Source organism: Zootoca vivipara, chromosome 7, assembly GCF_963506605.1.
Source record: "Zootoca vivipara chromosome 7, rZooViv1.1, whole genome shotgun sequence".
In the NCBI taxonomy this organism is placed as follows: domain Eukaryota; kingdom Metazoa; phylum Chordata; class Lepidosauria; order Squamata; family Lacertidae; genus Zootoca; species Zootoca vivipara.
The window spans coordinates 82,370,455-82,390,109 of NC_083282.1; the positions used below are offsets into that span (position 1 = coordinate 82,370,455).

Here is a 19,655-nt window from a genome sequence, read left to right on the forward strand (position 1 = left end):
TGTTAAAAATAAAAAGTGATTCTTACAGAAAGGCAGAGGATATGTTCTAACATTTAATTTAAAACCTTGATTAATTTCTCATAATTCAAGATACAAAACTGCTATTTTTAATGCAAACTATTGTTGCAAATACTGTAAGATATGATGTATCTTATATTCATTATTTTATTACAGCTTACAGACAATTGCAAGTTAACCACAAGATAAAAAACTATAAAATGATTATTCCTCATCTTTATAAAATTCCTAGAAAAATTGAAACATATGCAAACATTCAATATTTCACAGGCACTTGTAGTAATATTGAAGTGGGTTGGTCAGTGCATGAGAGTGCAGTGCCAGAACATTTCAGAGTAGGAACACCAGAGTAGTTGATGGATCTTCCTTGCTTTGGCATGCATGAATGAGGTGACTATGAGGCTTTTAAGTGTGGTCGACATAGAAGCCCAGAGCAGCATTCCCTAATGTCCAACTGTGCTGCAGTAACATTTGTGCTTGCTGGGACTAAAGGGAGCCGTTAGTCCAAGACATTTGGAGTTAGCTAGGTTTGAATCCCAAGCCGGAATTAAGATTGCCGGAAGAAATATCAACAACCTCAGATATGCTGATGACACAACTTTGATGGCAGAAAGTGAGGAGGAATTAAAGAACCTTTTAATGAGGGTGAAAGAGGAGAGTGCAAAATATGGTCTGAAGCTCAACATAAAAAAAAAAAACCTAAGATCATGGCCACTGGCCACATCACCATAGCTGCCAAGTTATCCCTTTTTTAAAGGGATTTTCCCTTATGCTGAATAGGCTTCCTCGCGAGAAAAGGGAAAACTTGGCAGCTATGCACATCACCTCCTGGAAAATAGAAGGGGAAGAAATGGAGGCAGTGAGATTTTATTTTCTTGGGTTCCATGATCACTGCAGATGGTGACAGCAATCACGAAATTAAAAGACGCCTGCTTCTTGGAAGAAAAGCAATGACAAACCTAGACAGCATCTTAAAAAGCAGAGACATCACCTTGCCAACAAAGGTCCGTATAGTTAAAGCTATGGTTTTCCCAGTAGTGATGTATGGAAGTGAGAGCTGGACCTTAAAGAATTGATGCTTTTGAATTATGGTGCTGGAGGAGACTCTTGAGAGTCCCATGGACTGCAAGAAGATCAAACCTATCCATTCTGAAGGAAATCAACCCTGAGTGCTCACTGGAAGGACAGATCCTGAAGCTGAGGCTCCAATACTTTGGCCACCTCACGAGAAGAGAAGACTCCCTGGAAAAGACCCTGGTGTTGGGAAAGATTGAGGGCACAAGGAGAAGGGGACGACAGAGGATGAGATGGTTGAACAGTGTTCTCGAAGCCACCAACATGAGTCTGACCAAACTGCGGGAGGCAGTGGAAGACAGGAGTGCCTGGCGTGCTCTGTCCATGGGGTCACAAAGAGTCGTACATGACTAAACGACTAAACAAAACAAGGTTTGGGAAGACTGGCATAGAGGAAACAAAATTAAAAAAAATTCCTTCAGTAGCACCTTAAAGACCAACTAAGTTTTTATTTTGGTATGAGCTTTCGTGTGCATGCACACTTCTTCAGATACACTGAATTAGAATTAGGACTTCTAATTCAGTGTATCTGAAGAAGTGTGCATGCACACGAAAGCTCATACCAAAATAAAAACTTAGTTGGTCTTTAAGGTGCTACTTAAGAATTTTTTTTATTTTGTTTCGACTACGTCAGACCAACACGGCTACCTACCTGTAACTGGCATAGAGGAAGTCACAGAATGAGGAAAATAATCATACAGAGTATTTCTTTAGTTTTGATGGGCTTCCTACTTTACACTTGTTTAAATGGTAACACTTCTCTACAAAATTGTTTGCTTTCTAATTAAATGCTAAAGATTGCATTTCAGCTGGAGGAAGTTCTTTATTAAATATGTTTTTCAAGTTGAACCAATATAGTCAGAAGAAAGCATCGCTAAGTTCAGTGGAGTTGTTAGAAGTGAAGATCACTGAGTTTTGCAGTTTCCTCCCCAGGAAGCGATATATAATATTGCTGATATAGTAAAATGGTTATTATGCTATGTACTGCTGCCGTTTGGGGTGCGCACGCGAATGGTAACAAACACAGCTAGCTGTCTGCTCTTTTGGACGGCTCTTGAGGACAAGGAACCGAACTCTCCTTGGAGACGTGCCTATAGGGGGCGTCACGACGAGCTCCTGCACTTCAAAATTTACCATTCCATTACACCTGGCTGGCTGGCCACTTGTTAACCCCCCCCTCAAAAGCAGGTAAAATGCAAAATTAAGATGCATCCAGATTCGTCGTTGAACAAACTTCCCAACACCTCACAAGTAATAATAATAATTTTTTTAATCCAGATTTCCCGCTCCTTAGCCAAAATTGTTACCTTTGGCTAAATTGAAGTAATAGCCTAATCGGGGAACCGCACGAGTATCGGAAACCACTTTGCAATAACCTAAAAGCAGCAGCTCCTGCGAACAGACAGAGCCTGCAAGGGAAAGGACCAACCGGGTAAAGCACGTGAGCCCCCGCCAGAGGCCACGCCCTCCTTTAACCCGTGAACTGACGCCGGCGCCTACGAGTTCAGTTCTACGGTGACGCATGCGCAGCGCGGAGGGGCCTGCGTTCTGTTGCCGCGGCTCCGGGGTGTCCCTTGGAGAAGGAGGAGAGAGTCGCGTGGGGAAGGAGGACGGTCGGCCCCGGCCCGCCTGAGGTACGCTCCCCTTCCCTGCGCCTGGCCAAGCCCGCGTGTGGCGTTCGGGGCCGGCCGCGTGGCTCGCCAGGCCCTCCCGCTGGAGCCGTGGCACCTCGCGCTTCTCTCCCCGGCTCCCTCTCCCGGTTTTCTCCGCGCCCGCTCGTTCCCCTTCAGCCGCGGCCCTTCCCTTGCTTGGCCGCGTCATGGGGGTCCTTCCCCAGCGATGGTGCCCTCCGGGCATTGGGGGGGGGAGGGATAGGGCTGGTAGCCCGCCCTTTCAAGCAGCGCAGTAGAGCCGCTTGTAGGGAAGGACTTCCGCCGCACGTGCTGTCGGAGCAGGACTTTATTTATTCTTCAAGGCAATTCAGTGCTCCCCTCAGGCAAAAAGAGAAAGGAAGACAGGCAGAGAAAAGGGCAGGTGGATGGCCGCCTGTCATGGGTGCTTTAGTTGAGGTTCCTGCATTGCAGGGCATTGGACTAGATGATCCTTGGGGTCCCCTCCTACTCCACGGCTCACTGATTCTATTAGCCTCAACCTTAGCTAACGGTCCTGTGGGGGTACCAGCAGTGTCCCCTGCCGCCCAGGGTTGTTGTAACACTCTGGAGAAAAAAAACTATGCAGTTGCCCAAGGCGCAGCATGCCTGGGGGTGGGGGTGGGGAGATACCGGTACACCCTACACTTTTGGGATGTCACCTTGAAACAGAGATCTTTATAATTGCTACAGGGATGTGTCTTGTACAATGTACAGCAGTGAAAGCATGAATGCTTCATTACCCTTTTTAGTAACAGTTGGGAATATGTGCAGAGTATCCATATGCTTTCCCTGGAGATGCACCGTTTTACACTGCTTGTGCTAAGTAAAACTTTGAATTTTCCACAATACGAACCAGCATTAAGGTAGAGAACAAAGTGCACCCCCACTTACATTGTGATAGTTCTTCTTTCTGGAGGGTGTTATCTGAATATTGAATGAAGGATTCAATCTTAAACACATTTACTTAAAGAATGAGTAACACCTCATTGAATAAAGTGGGACCTGCTTTTCAGTAAGCATGCGTATGGTTGTGTAAATCCCACTTAATTCAGTGGCGTTTATTTATAGACCACCCTTCACTGCAAGGCTCACAGGGCAGTGTAAAGTATACAAAATTAAAACACAATAAAACACTACATAAAACGATATGTCACCAGTAAAATCCAGCAAAAGCCATGTCAACAACTACTATATAATCCTCAGGAAGGATACAGTCAAACCTTGGTTGTCGAACGTAATCCACTTTGGAAGCCCATCCAGCTTCCAAAACGTTTGACAACCGATGCACAGCTTCCCGATTGGTTGCAAGAGCTTTCTGCACTCAAGTGGAAGCTGCATCGGACGTTCAGCTTCTGGGTTTTCGGCGTTCAGGAGCCGAAACATTTGAGAGCAGAGCCATTCGGGAACCAAGGTTTGACTGTAGAAGGTCTTCTCCCCAGTCACCACCTGCCTAACTTTAGATGATGGGTCTGGAGGGAGAATCTCAGATAAGTCATGTGAAAGAAGGTAGTCCTTCAGATTTGCTTCTATGCCACTGTATTTGTGTGATTTAGGGCATAAATTTTTGTAAATAATAAATAAATGGTCATATTGTAAGTATGATTATTGTTGCATAGTCCGCATAGAAAATACTTCTATTTAAATTATTTTCAATTATTTTTACAGGGGCAAGATGAGTTTGTTTGGGTCAACATCAGGGTTTGGAACTGGAGGTACCAGCATGTTTGGCAGCACAGCCACAGATAATCACAACCCTATGAAGGTATATAGCCCCACTTTGCATCTCTTTGTTTTCACCTTTAGGTGACCCCCATATCCATGCCACCTCCCTTTTTTGTGCAAACTCTTCCCATCATAGAGACCACTCCCATGGTAACCTCCTGCATCTTCCTCCTCCTACACATTGCACCTACTAAGCACCCTTTCCCCCTTTCCATCCAGTTATGAAGTCATTATTCTGCAGCCTTTTCATAACTCCCATTACCATGCCACCTGTCCCTCCTTTTTTGCAACCCTGCCTTGTGCCCACCGTTTTCATATTCACTCAGATTTGTCTTCCGTCCTCCTTTTCTCAACTCTCCCTTGCATATAGACCACCCACTTTTCCATGCCTCCTCTCCTCTCGTGTTCTGCAGCCCCCTTTGCACACACCCCTGTGGTTATATATGTTGCTTTATATATAAGAGGAATAGGATTTTAACAGCAAGCCTGTAAGCTAGCTTGTTCAGTTGGAAGAGGTTAAGTTTAATTGATGGATGTACATATATGGGTATTTGCCTGTTAACTGAATACCTGTTGAGAATTGCTACTTTGAGTTGAAGACTTCATGTTCAAGATAGCACATGGGATTACGAGTGAAATAAATTGGAAATAAATTTTCCAGTGGGGGCAGTGTGATGATATTCTCTTATAAGTAATATATCTGCCTGGAGACATGTCTAACTTTGATTTCTGTTCCAGGATATTGAAGTTACTTCACCACCTGATGACAGCATAGGCTGTTTAGCTTTCAGCCCACCAACATTGCCGGGGAATTTCCTTATTGCAGGATCATGGGCAAATGATGTAAGTAACAAATGAAAGTAGGTATTGAGGCCATGCACTTTGCCTGCACAATTTGTACTGAATATGGGCAGCTGCTTCGTGCAGACATAATGTGATAATCTTAATGTTTAAAGCATTTGTGTACCACTCTCTGAGACAAGTCTGTTGCAATATACTGACAGACTAAAAAAACATTAACAATTTAAATGTTGTTTTTTAAAAAAATTGGTTGCCTCCTGTTAACAAGGAGCATCTCCTATTATTGGAATAGAGACTAATGATGATTTCTTTTATACATGAATCACTTCCCATAAAACATTCCAAAAGATTTTAATCGTTAAAAACATTAACAATTTGATGAAAAATAGAGGTAGTAGTATCATAGTTTGCATTTCTCTTAACACAGGGCTGTTGACATAACATCTGTGTGTGCATTAATTGTTCACTCTTTTCTAATAGTACAATGTTATACATGTCTGCTCAGAAGTAAGTCCCATGGCGTTCACTGGGTCTTACTTCCAAGTAAGTGGATATTGCATCACAGCCTCAAGGTCTCCTGCATCTGTTGGTTCATCTGTTGAGAATGAAGTTGTTTTAGCAGGCAAATTCTAAAATAATAGTCATGCTATACTGCAATCTTATTCATACTTAATAGACTTCTTTGAACAGTGGTACTTACTCCTGGGAGTAAGCATTCATAGGATTAGGTTTGCATCTATTGTTGCAAAAATAAAAGTCCTGTGGCACCTTAAAAGCAACAAATTTATTGATGCATTCATAAAGCAGCGTCAGTTCATCAGGAGGTTCTTTGGCCTAGTGTTTTCAAAACACCTGGAAAAACCCCAATAATATTTAGGGTAATATTGAGAACCATTGCAGCCCAGTGGCTAAGGTGGAAATCAAAGACCTTAAATAAAAACCTAAGGAAAGGGTTCACCAGATGGCTGCAATCTCACTACCTCCATTGTTTTGATGTAAAATGGGGAAAGTCACAAGAATTCAGGGTTGTTTTAAGGGCAAACAATGTGAACAGCTGTACAATAAGAGTGGTGTACAAATGAATCTTACTTTAAAATTATTCTGTCTCTTTACTTCAGGTTCGTTGTTGGGAAGTCCAGGATAATGGGCAGACAATTCCAAAAGCACAACAAATGCACACAGGACCTGTGCTAGACGTTTGCTGGAGTGACGTACGTCCTTTTATTGCACAAGAAGTATTCTTAAAGATCTGTAATGTTTCTTTGGGAAATATAGTTTCTTCAGTGGAGAAGGATGGAAGAATTGGGTGGAAGAACCTCTTTAGAATAACTATATAGTTTCTTCAGTGGAGAAGGATGGAAGAGTTGGGTGGAAGAACCTCTTTAGAATAACCTGCATCCACTAAATGGCATGATCCTGTCCTGAAAATTATAATGTTATTTTCTACAATATCAGGAGATCTCTGCCCTTGATATGCTGTCACACTCGGAAATGAATTTTAGAAACAGATAAAATACAATGGAATTTATATTTCCCACCCACACCTTCTCTTGTCATTATATAGGATGGGAGTAAAGTGTTTACAGCATCTTGTGATAAAACTGCCAAAATGTGGGATCTCAACAGCAACCAGGCAATACAAATTGCACAGGTATGATTTTTCCCCATAGTCTTTTATAGAAAAACTGAATAGAAGTGCTATTCAGATAAATGTCAAGAATTTTAATCCATCTTCATCAGAATGGGGAAGCTTTCTTACGCATGGTCTGCATTACCTTAATAGAAAGCTGTCAGGGGTTGCATTCTAGTAGTGGGCAGGCTAAACTAAAAAGTGGGTCAAACCTTCACAACCTATTTCCCATGGAAACAGGTATATATTTAATTCTTAGTACACTCCAGGTTCACCTATCAATTTTCTCCATAGATGCTTCAAACAGAGCTTGTAAGAAGATAGGAGAGAAAAGCTCTGCAGTACCCTTCATATGCCCTAGGTTTTGCAAAAGGCAGAACTTTGCTCTATCCTCCCATGCCTGTATGAAATGGGGGGGGGAGTGCAAGAACGCTAATGTGATTAGTGTTTGCTTTGCATTGCTAACTATGTCCATCAAAAGAGAAGGTACAAGGCGAAACCAGGCTTGCTTTGCAAAAGAAGAAAAAGCAGCGGTCTTCATTCCATTTATGTCTACACCCAACCTAAAATGCATGAATGAGCCTTATTCTAGACATCTTTTAAAACCTTCTTGTCCTTTAGCATGAAGCTCCTGTAAAGACTGTCCATTGGATTAAAGCACCAAATTATAGCTGTGTGATGACTGGAAGCTGGGATAAAACTCTGAAGGTAAGATGTGGATATTTTGATTGCATTAATGCTGCTCTACATAATTGAAAATGTTTGCAGCAGATTTTACGAAGCATGTATTATGGAGAAAATTGTGGGTTCTGTGTTTTGTTTTGTTTTGTTTGTAGCATTATTGTATGCAGTACAATCGTATGCATGTTTACTTAGAAGCAAGCCCTGCTGCATTCAGTGGGCCTTTATTCTAAATAATTGTGCTTAACATTTATGCTTGAGGGTGTGAGGTATGAACTGGAAGCTCCTGGTTGTAATCCGTGTGAGGCCATGAGCTCCCTCAACAAAGGATTGTTAAAAGGGTCCACTTGCTCTACTCCTTTGGTGCCCTAGTTTGTTCAAGGTTGCTCTGAGAATGATAAAGAATGCATGTGAAATGCCCAAAGTCTTTAGCCAGCTATACAGTGCTTGTTTATATAGTAGTATCTATTTTTAATATGACTTCAGTGTGTAAAAGCACAGGCTTTCCAGAACCAGTCTTAATTAAGGTCATGGAGACAGCATAGTCTTGTTTTGCTAAGGTAGCCCATATAATACCTTACATGTGGGATTGTTGATGTTTTTCATTTTTTTTAGTTCTGGGATACACGATCACCCACACCAATGATGACCCTGCAGTTGCCTGAGCGGTGCTACTGTGCTGATGTAGTAAGTAAGAGATCTTTTGGCGTGTGTTTGCATGAAAACATGCTGTCGTTTGCCATTTGTTTAGCTGTCTTTCTACCACAGTAACTAATATGCTGAGTTTGTATTAAGTGTTGCTGTTATCATTTTAGGCAAGTGCTTTTGCTGTTCGTTTTGACTTTATGTAAATTTTGATTCAGATGATAATTTAAAAGTTTTATTTTCTACTTTTTACTTTATCTTGTTTCAGGTATACCCCATGGCTGTTGTAGCTACTGCAGAGAGAGGCTTGATAGTTTATCAGTTAGAGAATCAGCCTTCTGAATTTCGAAGAATAGACTCTCCACTTAAGCATCAGGTAAATAATTAAACTTGAGTTAACTTGTCTTGATTTATAGGAAGTTGGCCTTCTTTAAGTTGTGCCTAAATCAATACTTTTAAAAATAGTATTTCTAGGAGTTCTATTTATGTGATAGGTTTTTATTTATTTTTAGCATCATGGGCCAAATTCTATAATTTGTTTACATAAATAACTCTGCCATTATCACTACTGGTATCTTAAATTTTATTCTTAGCTGTTCTTTTGAGAGGGATAAGAATCAAAACTGGTTGAAAGAATAGCTTATTAGAAGTACCCCCAAAAATGACTTTGCCAGCATATATCTTATTGCAATGAATTTAAATTTGATAATCTAGAATTCAAAAACGCTATTCCAAGTGTTTAAGAGAACTTGAGCTTACACATATGGAATTGTAAAACGCTCTTTTCTTTGGCACACAGACCTCCATGCCATAATGCAAATCACTTTGAAAATTTCTTCAGTTTCTGAAAAGGTTTGTCTTATGGCATGGTGGGCTACCGTTTGAGAAACCCAAAGTGAGTTACTTGAAACTTGGCCCTCATCCTCTGAGTGCAGCCAGAAATTGACGTCTGAGAAATAACTACTTCCCAAAGGCCCTTGAATATTTGGACCTGTTCTTCCCATTGGGATTTGAATCACACACAATTCCTTGGCAAAATCTTTAATAAGTAAATGCTCTGCATGCTCTTAACTATTCAGTAGCTTTCATGTTGCATTGTCCCTGCTAACACTTTAGGCTTGTTTGATAGCCGACTGAAGATGCAATCCTATATACACTAATGTGGGAATAAGTCCTATTCACCTTAGTGGGATTTGCTTTGGAGTAGACATGTATAAGATGGTGCCATAAAACGCAACCTCTATCCCCCATTTAGCATCGCTGTGTTGCTATCTTTAAAGACAAAGTGAACAAGCCAACAGGGTTTGCCCTTGGAAGCATCGAAGGAAGAGTAGCCATTCATTACATTAACCCACCAAATCCGTAAGTATCTTGAAATGGGCTGCAAACTGACCACTTAGGCTTGCACGGAACATGGGCTTGTAGAAGTAGGCAATCTGTTGCGTGCAATGTGAAATGACAAACTTAAATGCTTTCCCCCCTCCTTCCAGTGCCAAAGACAACTTCACCTTCAAATGTCATCGTTCCAATGGCACAAACACATCTGCACCTCAGGATATCTATGCTGTAAGTATTTCGCACGACATGCAGTAAGGATCCTCCAGGGCTGCTGAAAGTTATCCAGACCAAGTATAGATATGATGTCAAATCTGGAGTCTTCGTTCTTTGACATTTTGTCCCTAAAGAGAAATTTTGCCTCTGTCTAAAGGCAGAAAACTGACATCTGTAACAATCAGAATATGAGTCGCTGAAGAATTTTGGCCTGCTACGTTTTCAATCCATTTTTTTTTTATTCCAGTAAAATACGTTCTTGAGTGAAGAAAATGACATTTCCCCATGCCCTTGGGACAGATGGTCTATATAATAGCCAGTTTCCAATATTCTCTCCTAACGTTTCGTTCCGCTTTAGCATGTTTAGTAACTGGGACTTAGAGCTGCAGATTCCATTGATTTTAACTAGGACAAAGCAAATGGGACCCAGTTTGGGAAACATTTTAGAGGGGTAAAACCCCCTTCTCCCCCCCAAAATACTTGGATTACCAGGCCAAGAATATCCCTTGAGTGTATATCTTGATTTTCTACCATAAGATCTAATGACACACACACCTTTTGTTTACGTAGGGGAAAACTTAAAGTTGCACGTCAGACCCCACCTTGTCCTTAGTCTAGGGGGGTAGGTGAGGAAGGACCGAAGAACAACAGTTCATCTCCTTTCCTCCTCCAGTCCTTCCCTGTGACCATTGCCTTTGTAAGCAGAGCTAGTTGTGGTGTCAGGCCTGCTTCAGTGGTATAAAACTAGGAGGTGGGGGAAGGGTGATAAAGTATTTTCGGGAAATATTGGAAACTGTCAATAATAGACTTTTTTTTTTACATGAATGAACTTTGTTGTTTTGGTCTGAAACGACTAAACAAAGCTTGCAATGACTTTTTTAAAAATACATTTATCTACTGTGTATTTTGTTTTGCATTAACTCAAAAGAGAGAGATGAGAAGCCCAGCCTCTCCATTGCCTGTGGTGGGAGACCAGGATCATTTGCCTCCTCTCCGAAGTGTGTTGGTTCAGCTGTTAACTTTCAAACTGATCCGTATAAGACTTTTGTTCACTTTTGGAACTGGTGTTTGAATGTGAATATTTTCCTCTTCCTTCCTCGTCCCTCTTTCGCTATCATGTCTCTTAGGTTATAAGCCAGAGAGCGCAAACTAATACCGTGTAAGTCACTCGAAATGTTTTCCAAAGAGTGGCGTGAAAACGCTTAAATTAAATTTTAAATGATTACTTTGAAGGTTAATGGGATCGCCTTTCATCCTGCCCACGGCACCCTTGCAACCGTAGGATCTGATGGCAGATTCAGCTTTTGGGATAAAGATGCACGGACAAAGCTAAAAACCTCAGAACAGCTGGACCAGCCAATATCTGCTTGCTCCTTCAACCACAACGGCAATATATTTGCATATGCATCTAGTTACGATTGGTCAAAGGTGAGTTGGCTGAAACGTAAAGAGAGCATCTTTTAATATATGTCATTGGAGAAATTTGGCATCTCAGTTAAACTGAAATATCTAGAAAGAGAAGGAAACACATCTAGTATCGTGGCACAATATCCAAATGCAGCCAGAGCCCCACTTACTTGTAAGATGTTAAATAAGATACCGTATATACTGGCGTATTAGACGGTTTTTGAACCCAGGAAATTTTTTTCAAAAGTTGGGGGCCCGTCTTATACGCCGCGTCCAAGAATCTGCAGTCACCGCATACGGTGGGGGGAGCTCAAAAACGGCCGCATCCCCACTGTATGCAGTGACCATATGAACGCAAAGAAGCGCGCTCGGGAGGGGGCTGCTCCCCGCCAGGGAGAATGGCTCCCTCATGGCTTTGTGACCTGGATCAGCGCAGAGATACAGTTTTGTGTATTTCATTGGTGTCAAGCTGCTGCCTCTTCTCTTTTTGTCAGCGCAAAGCAAAGGGATCTCTCCGTCTCTCTCTCTCTCCGCTCTCTCTTTCACTGCTGCTCAGCGTCTTTCGCTGGCTGTGTGAGCCTCCGATGTCTCTGCCCCTCTATCGCTATCCTCTCTATGGTTTCTTTCCCCCCCCTTTTGCTCGATGTCTCTGCCTCCCTCTCCCTCTCCCTCCTTTTGATCGATGTCTCTGCTTCTCTATCTCTCCTCTCTCTGGCTTCTTTCCCCCTCTCAATAACTAAGCAAGCAAGCAAACAAACAAACAAACCACCATTTCCCCGGCTGCAGACTTGAGTGCTGGAGAAGACAGCCTCCCCTCCCCTCCCCGCCAAAAAAGGGCTGGAGTACATCCCAAATTCTATATTTTAACTTGAAAAGTAAGGGGTCGTCTTATACGCCCAGTCGCCTTATACGCCAGCATATACGGTACTTGGTTTAGGTTTAATTTGCTACCACTGTGTAATACAACTGTATTTAACCATTTTTGCAGGGGCATGAATTCTATAATCCGCAAAAGAAGAACTATATATTTCTGCGCAATGCTGCCGAAGAGTTAAAACCCAGAAATAAGAAGTAGTGAGTATAATTCAGACCATCCTTGTAGCACTGCTTTCTTGCCACGTGCCCCCCCTTGCCCCATTGATCTCTTTCCAGTTGTCTGTCTTGGATTGGTAACCCTTAGCAGGGGTCTCTGTGACAAATACCAAAGTACATTCTTATGGGCTGGAAAAGTACCCTTTGACTAGTGTGTTCCATGCTGCCCAGGAATGCCTGACATTTGCATGAAGACTTGCCAGTTTTCTTAATAGTTGCAAAATACCTGCACTGGACCAAGAAACAGTTGTTGCATCCTAAGTACTTGCCAATATTTTATGAATACTACAGAAAAATATGTGCTTTGCAATAATTCTCGGCAAACCTTTTTTTTCTTACTGGATTGAGAATTGGGGCTAATGAGAGTTAGGGAAAGTAAGTTTTTGTGATTTTAGATTCTTCTGAGGTTTTCTTTTTCATAGAATTGTAAATTAAATATTAATCTGCTGCCAATGTGTACCTGGTTTTTGGTCTTAGACATATTTTTCTACTCATGTAAGTGGGCTATGTACTGAAGGCAAAAAAAATTCCAGAATAAACCCAAATTTAAGTTTTGATGCATTCTAGGAATAATTCAGTTCTGATTTTGCTGCAGACTGTGCCTGGGTTGTGCTTTTGAGATGTGGGCGACTCACTAGGGGGCTAGAGTTGCATAGCACAAGCCCTCTCTTATGGCACATTAACATTCAACAGTTGAGAAGGTGGCTACAGACCCAGGGACTCCGTGTCATGTAGAAATACTGTTGTGCCTGTGATTCCGTGAACTCTTGCCTGGTCATTGGATGCAAGATATCAGACGAACAATACAATGTCTCTGCATTGCACTCTGCCCGTGTCTGCAGTAGCAAGAAAAAGAAAGGGCCTTATCATAACTAAAAGAACAGTTTCATATACATGTGCCACATAATAGGACCACTTCTGTACCCTAATCTGTGTCTTAAAAGAGCTGCAGATGCAGCTTATTTCCAAGTGTTGCCTCAAGTAGAGAAAGCATTCCTAACTCCACTAATATTGCATAGTGTTAGGCGGGTAAACCTCATCGGAATACAACTAAGTAGAAATGGTACAGAGGCTTATATAATGTGCATCTAGTCCAGGCTTATTCACATTGGGGAATCTGCTGTTCAAAACGTCAAAGGATTTTCTTACAAAAAGCTTGATGCTGATTTCCGTTTTATAATGAAAGGAAGAAGGGGGGGGGCAGAATTTGTATACAAATAAGCTTCTGGCAGAATTTTTTTCTGTAAGCACATATGTTGTAAAACTTGCTATGATTTAAATAAAACTGTTTTGAATTTGAACAAAGCCTTATGTAAGTACTTCAGTTATTAGTGCTGGTGAACTGAGGGATCAGAGGCAAAATATTTAAAACTACTCTTATTAAATGATTTCATGGAATCTCAACCAGTCTCTTGTTTTGTATTGTACACAAATTAATGTCTTTTCTGACTCCTGCTACCAGAGATCCTTTTAAATGGAGATGCCAGTTGAGTTGAACCTGGGACCTTAAAGCACATGCTCTACGCGTGAGCTACGATGGTTCCATTATGGTACAGATAGCCTGAATTCAAGAACAAAAAATAGGTTCTTTGGAATCGCTGATCAAAAGGGCCACTTTCCACAAAACACAAGGATGCATGAAAACTATTCGACCAATACCTTGCTTAAAAGGTTCTTAACCTCAACACGGGCCTCTTCAAATACTGGCATGGTTTCCTATAGGGCCATGTATCACGTGTCTGCCAATTCTGTATGTGAAAGTCCTGGGGAACCGGCATCCATACGACAAGATTATATTTTGTATAACCAGCCCAGAATTGTCTGCTCTGAAGGCCTTGGAGATGCATGTTGCATATGTATTTACAATGGCAGTGTGGTATACACCCAGTACTTTGGATGCAACTACAGTACTTTGAATAACCAGTAAATAAGATAGCATCGAACTTCTCAAGAGGTGAAACAGATACAGAATTATAAGCTTCCAGTGCCAAATTCATTGCTTTGGCTATCAGCTCAGTCTTTTCCTCAAGGCAAGCTCCCCTCGTGCTGCTTCTAGTTGTCATGTACAGTTAACTTTAGCCACTAGCAATTCATGCCTTCTTTGTTAGGGCTGGGTGTTTGTTTTGTTTTTTTAGCGTCCGTGTGCTGCTGAACTGCAAACGGACTATTGCAGACTTAACACTTATTCTTTCTGATTATGAAAACAACCTCTTTCATTTTGCAGTTAAATCTTGTGGAGGTCAGAAGTCTAGCAGGTAACAATGGTGTGTGTTACGTGTGTGACCTGTGCAGAGCAAATAATCCCTGGCTTCACTTGAGCTACCGCCTGCTTATCTGTGTAGTAAATTGAGCATAGTACAGTATATATTTCCCTTTTTTTAGTGAGTGGCGTGGCAATTTAGTGAAACCCCACAATCGACACATGCAGTATTGATGTTCCTTCCAAAATGGCTGGTGAAGTTTCAAGAGCAAACTGGTTTTTACTCTAATTCTGGCTCGCTTTTGCAAGAAGGCTTAGCATTATGGTTGTATTGTGCAGTTTTAAGCATCATGCTTATTTGCTAGCCTGACTACATTTGGTGAGATGGTTGCTGTTTTCTCGTGGTGATTTATATTGATATTCAGATGCGAATCAGTCCTTTACTTCCTTTTTGTGTATGTGAAACCCAGGTCTGTGCCTGATAAAGCAACTTATTTACAACCACTCTGCAAATCCATACCAAAAGGGGAACTTGGAACAGATCCAGATCTTCTTTTTTCTTTTCTTTTTTAACCACCCTCTTTGTTTATATCCTTGGGAGCAAGTTATGAGTATAGCGTAGGAACCCTATAGAGCTGAAATGATAAACTTGGTTCCCCTAAGACCTTTATAACAAGGTAGCAGGCTGCTATTTTCGTATGAGTTTTAGTTGATTATATGAGCACATTCCTTCAGAAATGCGCTCATTCAGGAATCTGTATATTCTGTTTACCTTTTGATGCACCTGCAGGGAATATCACTTGCATTATGTTTCTGTGCTTTGTGTGTGAGGAGAACACTTTGAGGGCAAGACCAGAGTTAAGCAGAGTTTGATTGCCTTTTTATGCATGCTGTTAGAGCATTTTGTGCATTAGCTGATGTAGCTTTCTGAAGAGAAGTGTCTCGGCTTTGTGGATGAGGCAGAAAATGAGAGTGGACTCTTCCTGTAGCCTTCATAGTTATTTTGAGATGAACGTGATAAACGAGGAGTGGACTGATCTAAATTGAAGTTTTAAATCAAGTTTCCCATTTGCACATCAGATATTTCACATAAAAATAGTTATCACTGAAAGCTTGATTTATAACTAAATAAGGTTCTTAAGCTACATTGAAGGGTCTATATTTCTGTTTTTTAAAAAAATTATAGCATTTTTGTTTTAGCAAATGGGTACAGAATACATTGCTTATTTATGATATTTCCATGTTGTCCCCAACCAAATTTCTGAGCGCAGCTACTAGTTCTCAGCTATTTAGCAACATCTCCACCTTGCTGTAAGTAAAAGATTCTGGAATTTATTCTGCAGTGCATGCTGAGTTCATGCGGGACACTGCCCAGGCCTATTGAACGTCAACATTGCCCCCCATATCAATCAATACTCCTGTCATTCCCATGGAACTCCAGATTTCAGGGAGAATATCATTTGAAATGTCGAAGCTATATTTCAAGAAAGCTGGTCTCCGTTGTGCATCTTAAGGAACTAGCTTCAAAAAGAGCTGTAGAATTTCCCCAATCACAGCACAAAAACCACTAAAATAAGAATTATCCTAAAGAATCAAGCATATAGGAGCCAGTCCCTATACAGTAGGGAAGATTAGCCTGTGGCTGTCTAGATTTATTTATTGTATAAAATAAATGAAATGTATTTTATGAAACTTATATGTATTAAGTTGTTAAGGCTCTAAATGCAGCAAATAATAAATTCATGTAGCATCCCTGGGATAGCCAGAAGCAGGGAAGGAAAGTGAGTAAGGGAAAGTAGGAAGTGCCAGCCCCTTTTGCCATTCTGTTAAACCGAAGTGCTTGAATTAGCAGCATGGTGTGGCTCAGTCTGTCTGCGAAGTTATTTCTAAGCCCTACAGGCTTGTTAGTGCTTCCTTTTAAAAAAAAAAACCCAACATTATTGTTCGCCTTTGTGCTAGGATTTATGCTGTAAAATGTTCTCTCCCCTGCTGTCTCCCTTCCAGTGTTTCAATAGCAATCTTATCCATACACAACTCTTCAGGGCTGTCATGCTCCTTGAGTGTTTTGTGGAACAAGGTTGAATGAATTAGCCTCTTGGGTGCCTCCCTATTCTGTTTCTAATTTAAGGTCTTTGAAGGGCTGGAGTTGAGTTTTATAAATAAAGCACCCTTACGAGTCCTCTTGTTCTTTTTTGTTTTTGTTTTGAAGGTACCACAGGAATTTCAACTGAGGAAGGTGTCTCTCTACCCAGAAGTTAGCTAGCCTTGCTTGCCAGTTGGGCTTCTTCCTTGTGTCATCTTACCTGTAGCAACCAAAATGCTTAAACTATACTGCTGTTTTTTCTTCTTCTTCTCCTCCTAAACCTTTTTATCTATGTTTTTGTTCTGTGGGAACTACCCCTGGTTTTCCTTAAACTCTCCTCCTATGGGTTGACCTATGTCAACATTTCTACCCACTTACACCAAGGGCGTATTTTTTATTTATTTTTAGTAAACTTGCATAGGATTGCACAGTATTGGCACATGATACTACTAGCAGGTGTTTTAAACTGAGTTATAGAACATTAACAGGCAGACAAGCACCTGTAGCTTAAAAATGTGTACCCAAAGGTTCACATAGCTGAACAACAGGTGCAAAATTGTATCACCTGCCTTCTCCATCCTTGCCAAGAACAAAGCAGTCTCCAGTTCATTTCCCTAGTTCTGTAATTTCCAGGGCACCTTGAAAAGTTCACTGAAGGCTTAGCAAGGGACTTCCTTCCATGATCAGTAAAGGTGTAAAAGCATCCTTGTTCCTGACATAGTCTGAGGGTGCATGATGGTCCCGTTCTGGTCAGTGCCTGCATGGATAGGAGACTGCTTGAGAACTTCAAGTGCGTCACCTTGAGTTTCTTGATGGGAAAAATGTGCGATGTAAATACAGTACATGTATGTTAAAGAGATGAACAATGGTCTGCCCAAGACTACTGCTGTTCCCCTGCAATGTGCATGTAGAAACATCTGTATTGCATAATGAACTTTTAATATGATGGTGAGGATCAATGGCTCCAGCAAGCACCCTGCATGAAGGGTGGGGGGATGCTGTAAGAAAGCAGTTCTTCCTCAGCAAGTTAGTTAATCTGAAGAAGGCTCCCTACTTGCAGAATCCTTGGAGGCTTGCCACCCCTGGTGTCTCCCTCTTCCCCTACCCCTCCCTTGGCCAAAAAGATCCATTTTCTGTAGCAATACATTCCTGCATCTTCACTGCTCTGCCTTAAGGTCTGCTGTGTGCGACCACCCTCTACGCCAGTCACAATAAGAACCGGCCATGACAAAAGACACCGAAGCCGAATCCTAGCTTTTTCTAATGTGTATTGGTTTAGTTTATGCCTGAGGGAAAGCCTCTGGCGTTCCCTTCCTTTCATCATTCAGGCCTTGCTTCTCACCATAAATTGGCTTATTGCAAGGAGAAAGGGGGAAATAATTTTGTTCATGCTTCCTTGCTCTTTCATTCAAAATGGTATTCCTAGTTAATCTGGGCTGGGTGTTCAAAGGCCTTCTGTGGCTAGCCACATTTAAGTGGGTGGTGTACAGTTGGACCAGTGGTAATATTCCTGCGCTGTCCAAGGGTTAACTGAGGTCCTCTACCACTAATGCATTTATGTGATCTACAAGGGTTTCATGAGGTGGTAAGTGGACTGTACCACAACAGATTGTAGATAGTGGATCATAACAAAATTCCCTTCCCTTAATCATCATAATATGTTTTGTGCATCAGAATCCAGCCTTATCTCTGATATGCTTTTTTTTATGTGCTTGATTTTTCTATTCTTTCATGAAGATATGCATACCTGCCAAGTTCCTGCCGGAAAAATAAGGGATCGGACCAGAAGTAGCACACCGGAAGTCGCGCTGCAACCATTTTGGAACTGTCGCTTCTGAGCATGCTCCGCCCAGTTCCAAAATGGCCACCGCGCCAGAATAAACCGGGGGGAAACAAAAAAAAATCAGTTTTTTCAGCTGGAAATGGCTGGAAAAATGGGGGTTTCCTGGGGAATACGGGAGACTTGGCAGCTATGAAGATATGTTCAGCCATGTGCTCTCAGTCTGAAATGAAACAGTCCACTGCAGTTTTACCAGCTCTTCAGCTATTGGTGTGAATCAGACCTGATTTTGAGACCTTTCGAAAAGTTTTTTCCACTACTACATTAGAGTTAGATAGATAGATAGATAGATAGATGATAGATAGATTTATTGATAGATTTATTGCAGCTTTAAGATCATATACTACCACATTAATGCTCGAAACACATTTTCCAATGATCTTGCACTCCAAATGAGTACTCTCAATCTTTTGACATTGTAAGAATCCAGTCTTAATCCAGATTGAAAGTAGACAAAAGATGACTTCCATTGAAGAGAAGTAACAACCTTCATTAATTTTTTTTAAAAAAATCTGGCCACCAGCACACACACGCACACACACACACACACACACACCACCCCATGTAATATGCCACACATTGTAATCTTGATGACAAAGAGAAATGTATCACAGGACTGGTCACAAGCAGTAAAACTTGAATTTATGTGACTTTCTTGTATAAATATAACCTGTGGTGTAAATATGATATGCAACTAGGAATAACTGCGCTCCCTGGGTTATTGGTTTAAGACTATATCTGCTAGAAAAAGCAGTCTGTCATGTCACTTGAATTTATAGCAAAATAAAATGTGCAAGATGGCTATCTTATGTTAATTATGTGCTTTCTCCCCCAGTGGTTGTGTGGAGAGAAGAGAGTGCATTGCATTGAACTCTTTACCAATTTATCTCCTCTTAGAGAATTTAATGAAATTACACTCCACCTTTCTTCTAAAGACAAAAAATTACGGCACGTTATATCATTGCCCAAATGTGTTTGCCAAATATTATAAGACAATATATTGGAATCCAGTGAATTGCTTGCTGGAAAAGTTACAGGATAATTGATCTAGTATTTATAGATACATAATCTTAAGATGTGCACAAATACCAGTTTGGATTCTTGTTATCTTTAAATATTGCATAAAAGAGACTTTTGGGCTGCAATCCTATGTTCATTTACCTGGGAATAAGACCCATTGAACTCAATGTGGCTTACTTTGGAGTGGACATAAGATTGCACTGTTAAGCTATTTAAAGTTTATTTTTTAATACATTGTT

General features: G+C 41.1%; 1 protein-coding gene across 3 annotated transcripts; it reads left to right on the forward strand.

Moving 5' to 3' along the window:
* Positions 1 to 2,608: 2,608 nt before the first annotated feature.
* RAE1 (ribonucleic acid export 1) lies at positions 2,609 to 19,198 on the forward strand. 3 transcript variants are annotated; one of them, XM_035123370.2, is made up of 14 exons: positions 2,609 to 2,726; positions 4,410 to 4,506; positions 5,205 to 5,309; positions 6,386 to 6,478; positions 6,832 to 6,918; positions 7,519 to 7,605; positions 8,194 to 8,265; positions 8,492 to 8,599; positions 9,479 to 9,585; positions 9,714 to 9,789; positions 11,008 to 11,202; positions 12,170 to 12,255; positions 14,498 to 14,528; positions 16,683 to 19,198. In XM_035123370.2, exons 2-13 carry the CDS (start codon positions 4,417 to 4,419, stop codon positions 14,499 to 14,501), a joined length of 1,110 nt encoding a protein of 369 aa, XP_034979261.1. In that variant the 5' UTR covers positions 2,609 to 2,726; positions 4,410 to 4,416; the 3' UTR covers positions 14,502 to 14,528; positions 16,683 to 19,198. The 3 variants fall into 3 exon arrangements, with proteins under 3 accessions (XP_034979261.1, XP_034979262.1, XP_034979263.1); XM_035123372.2 differs by lacking the exon at positions 14,498 to 14,528 and having other exon boundaries at positions 2,610 to 2,726; XM_035123371.2 differs by lacking the exons at positions 14,498 to 14,528; positions 16,683 to 19,198 and having other exon boundaries at positions 12,170 to 13,578.
* Positions 19,199 to 19,655: the final 457 nt, after the last annotated feature.

Bases quoted from the DNA above. Each gene is read 5' to 3' on its own strand.
- RAE1 (XM_035123370.2), top strand. From the start codon at position 4,417: ATGAGTTTGTTTGGGTCAACATCAGGGTTTGGAACTGGAGGTACCAGC. The intron at 6,479-6,831 runs GTACGTCCTTTT...GTCATTATATAG, and splicing joins TAGACGTTTGCTGGAGTGAC to GATGGGAGTAAAGTGTTTAC. The intron at 6,919-7,518 runs GTATGATTTTTC...CTTGTCCTTTAG, and splicing joins AGGCAATACAAATTGCACAG to CATGAAGCTCCTGTAAAGAC.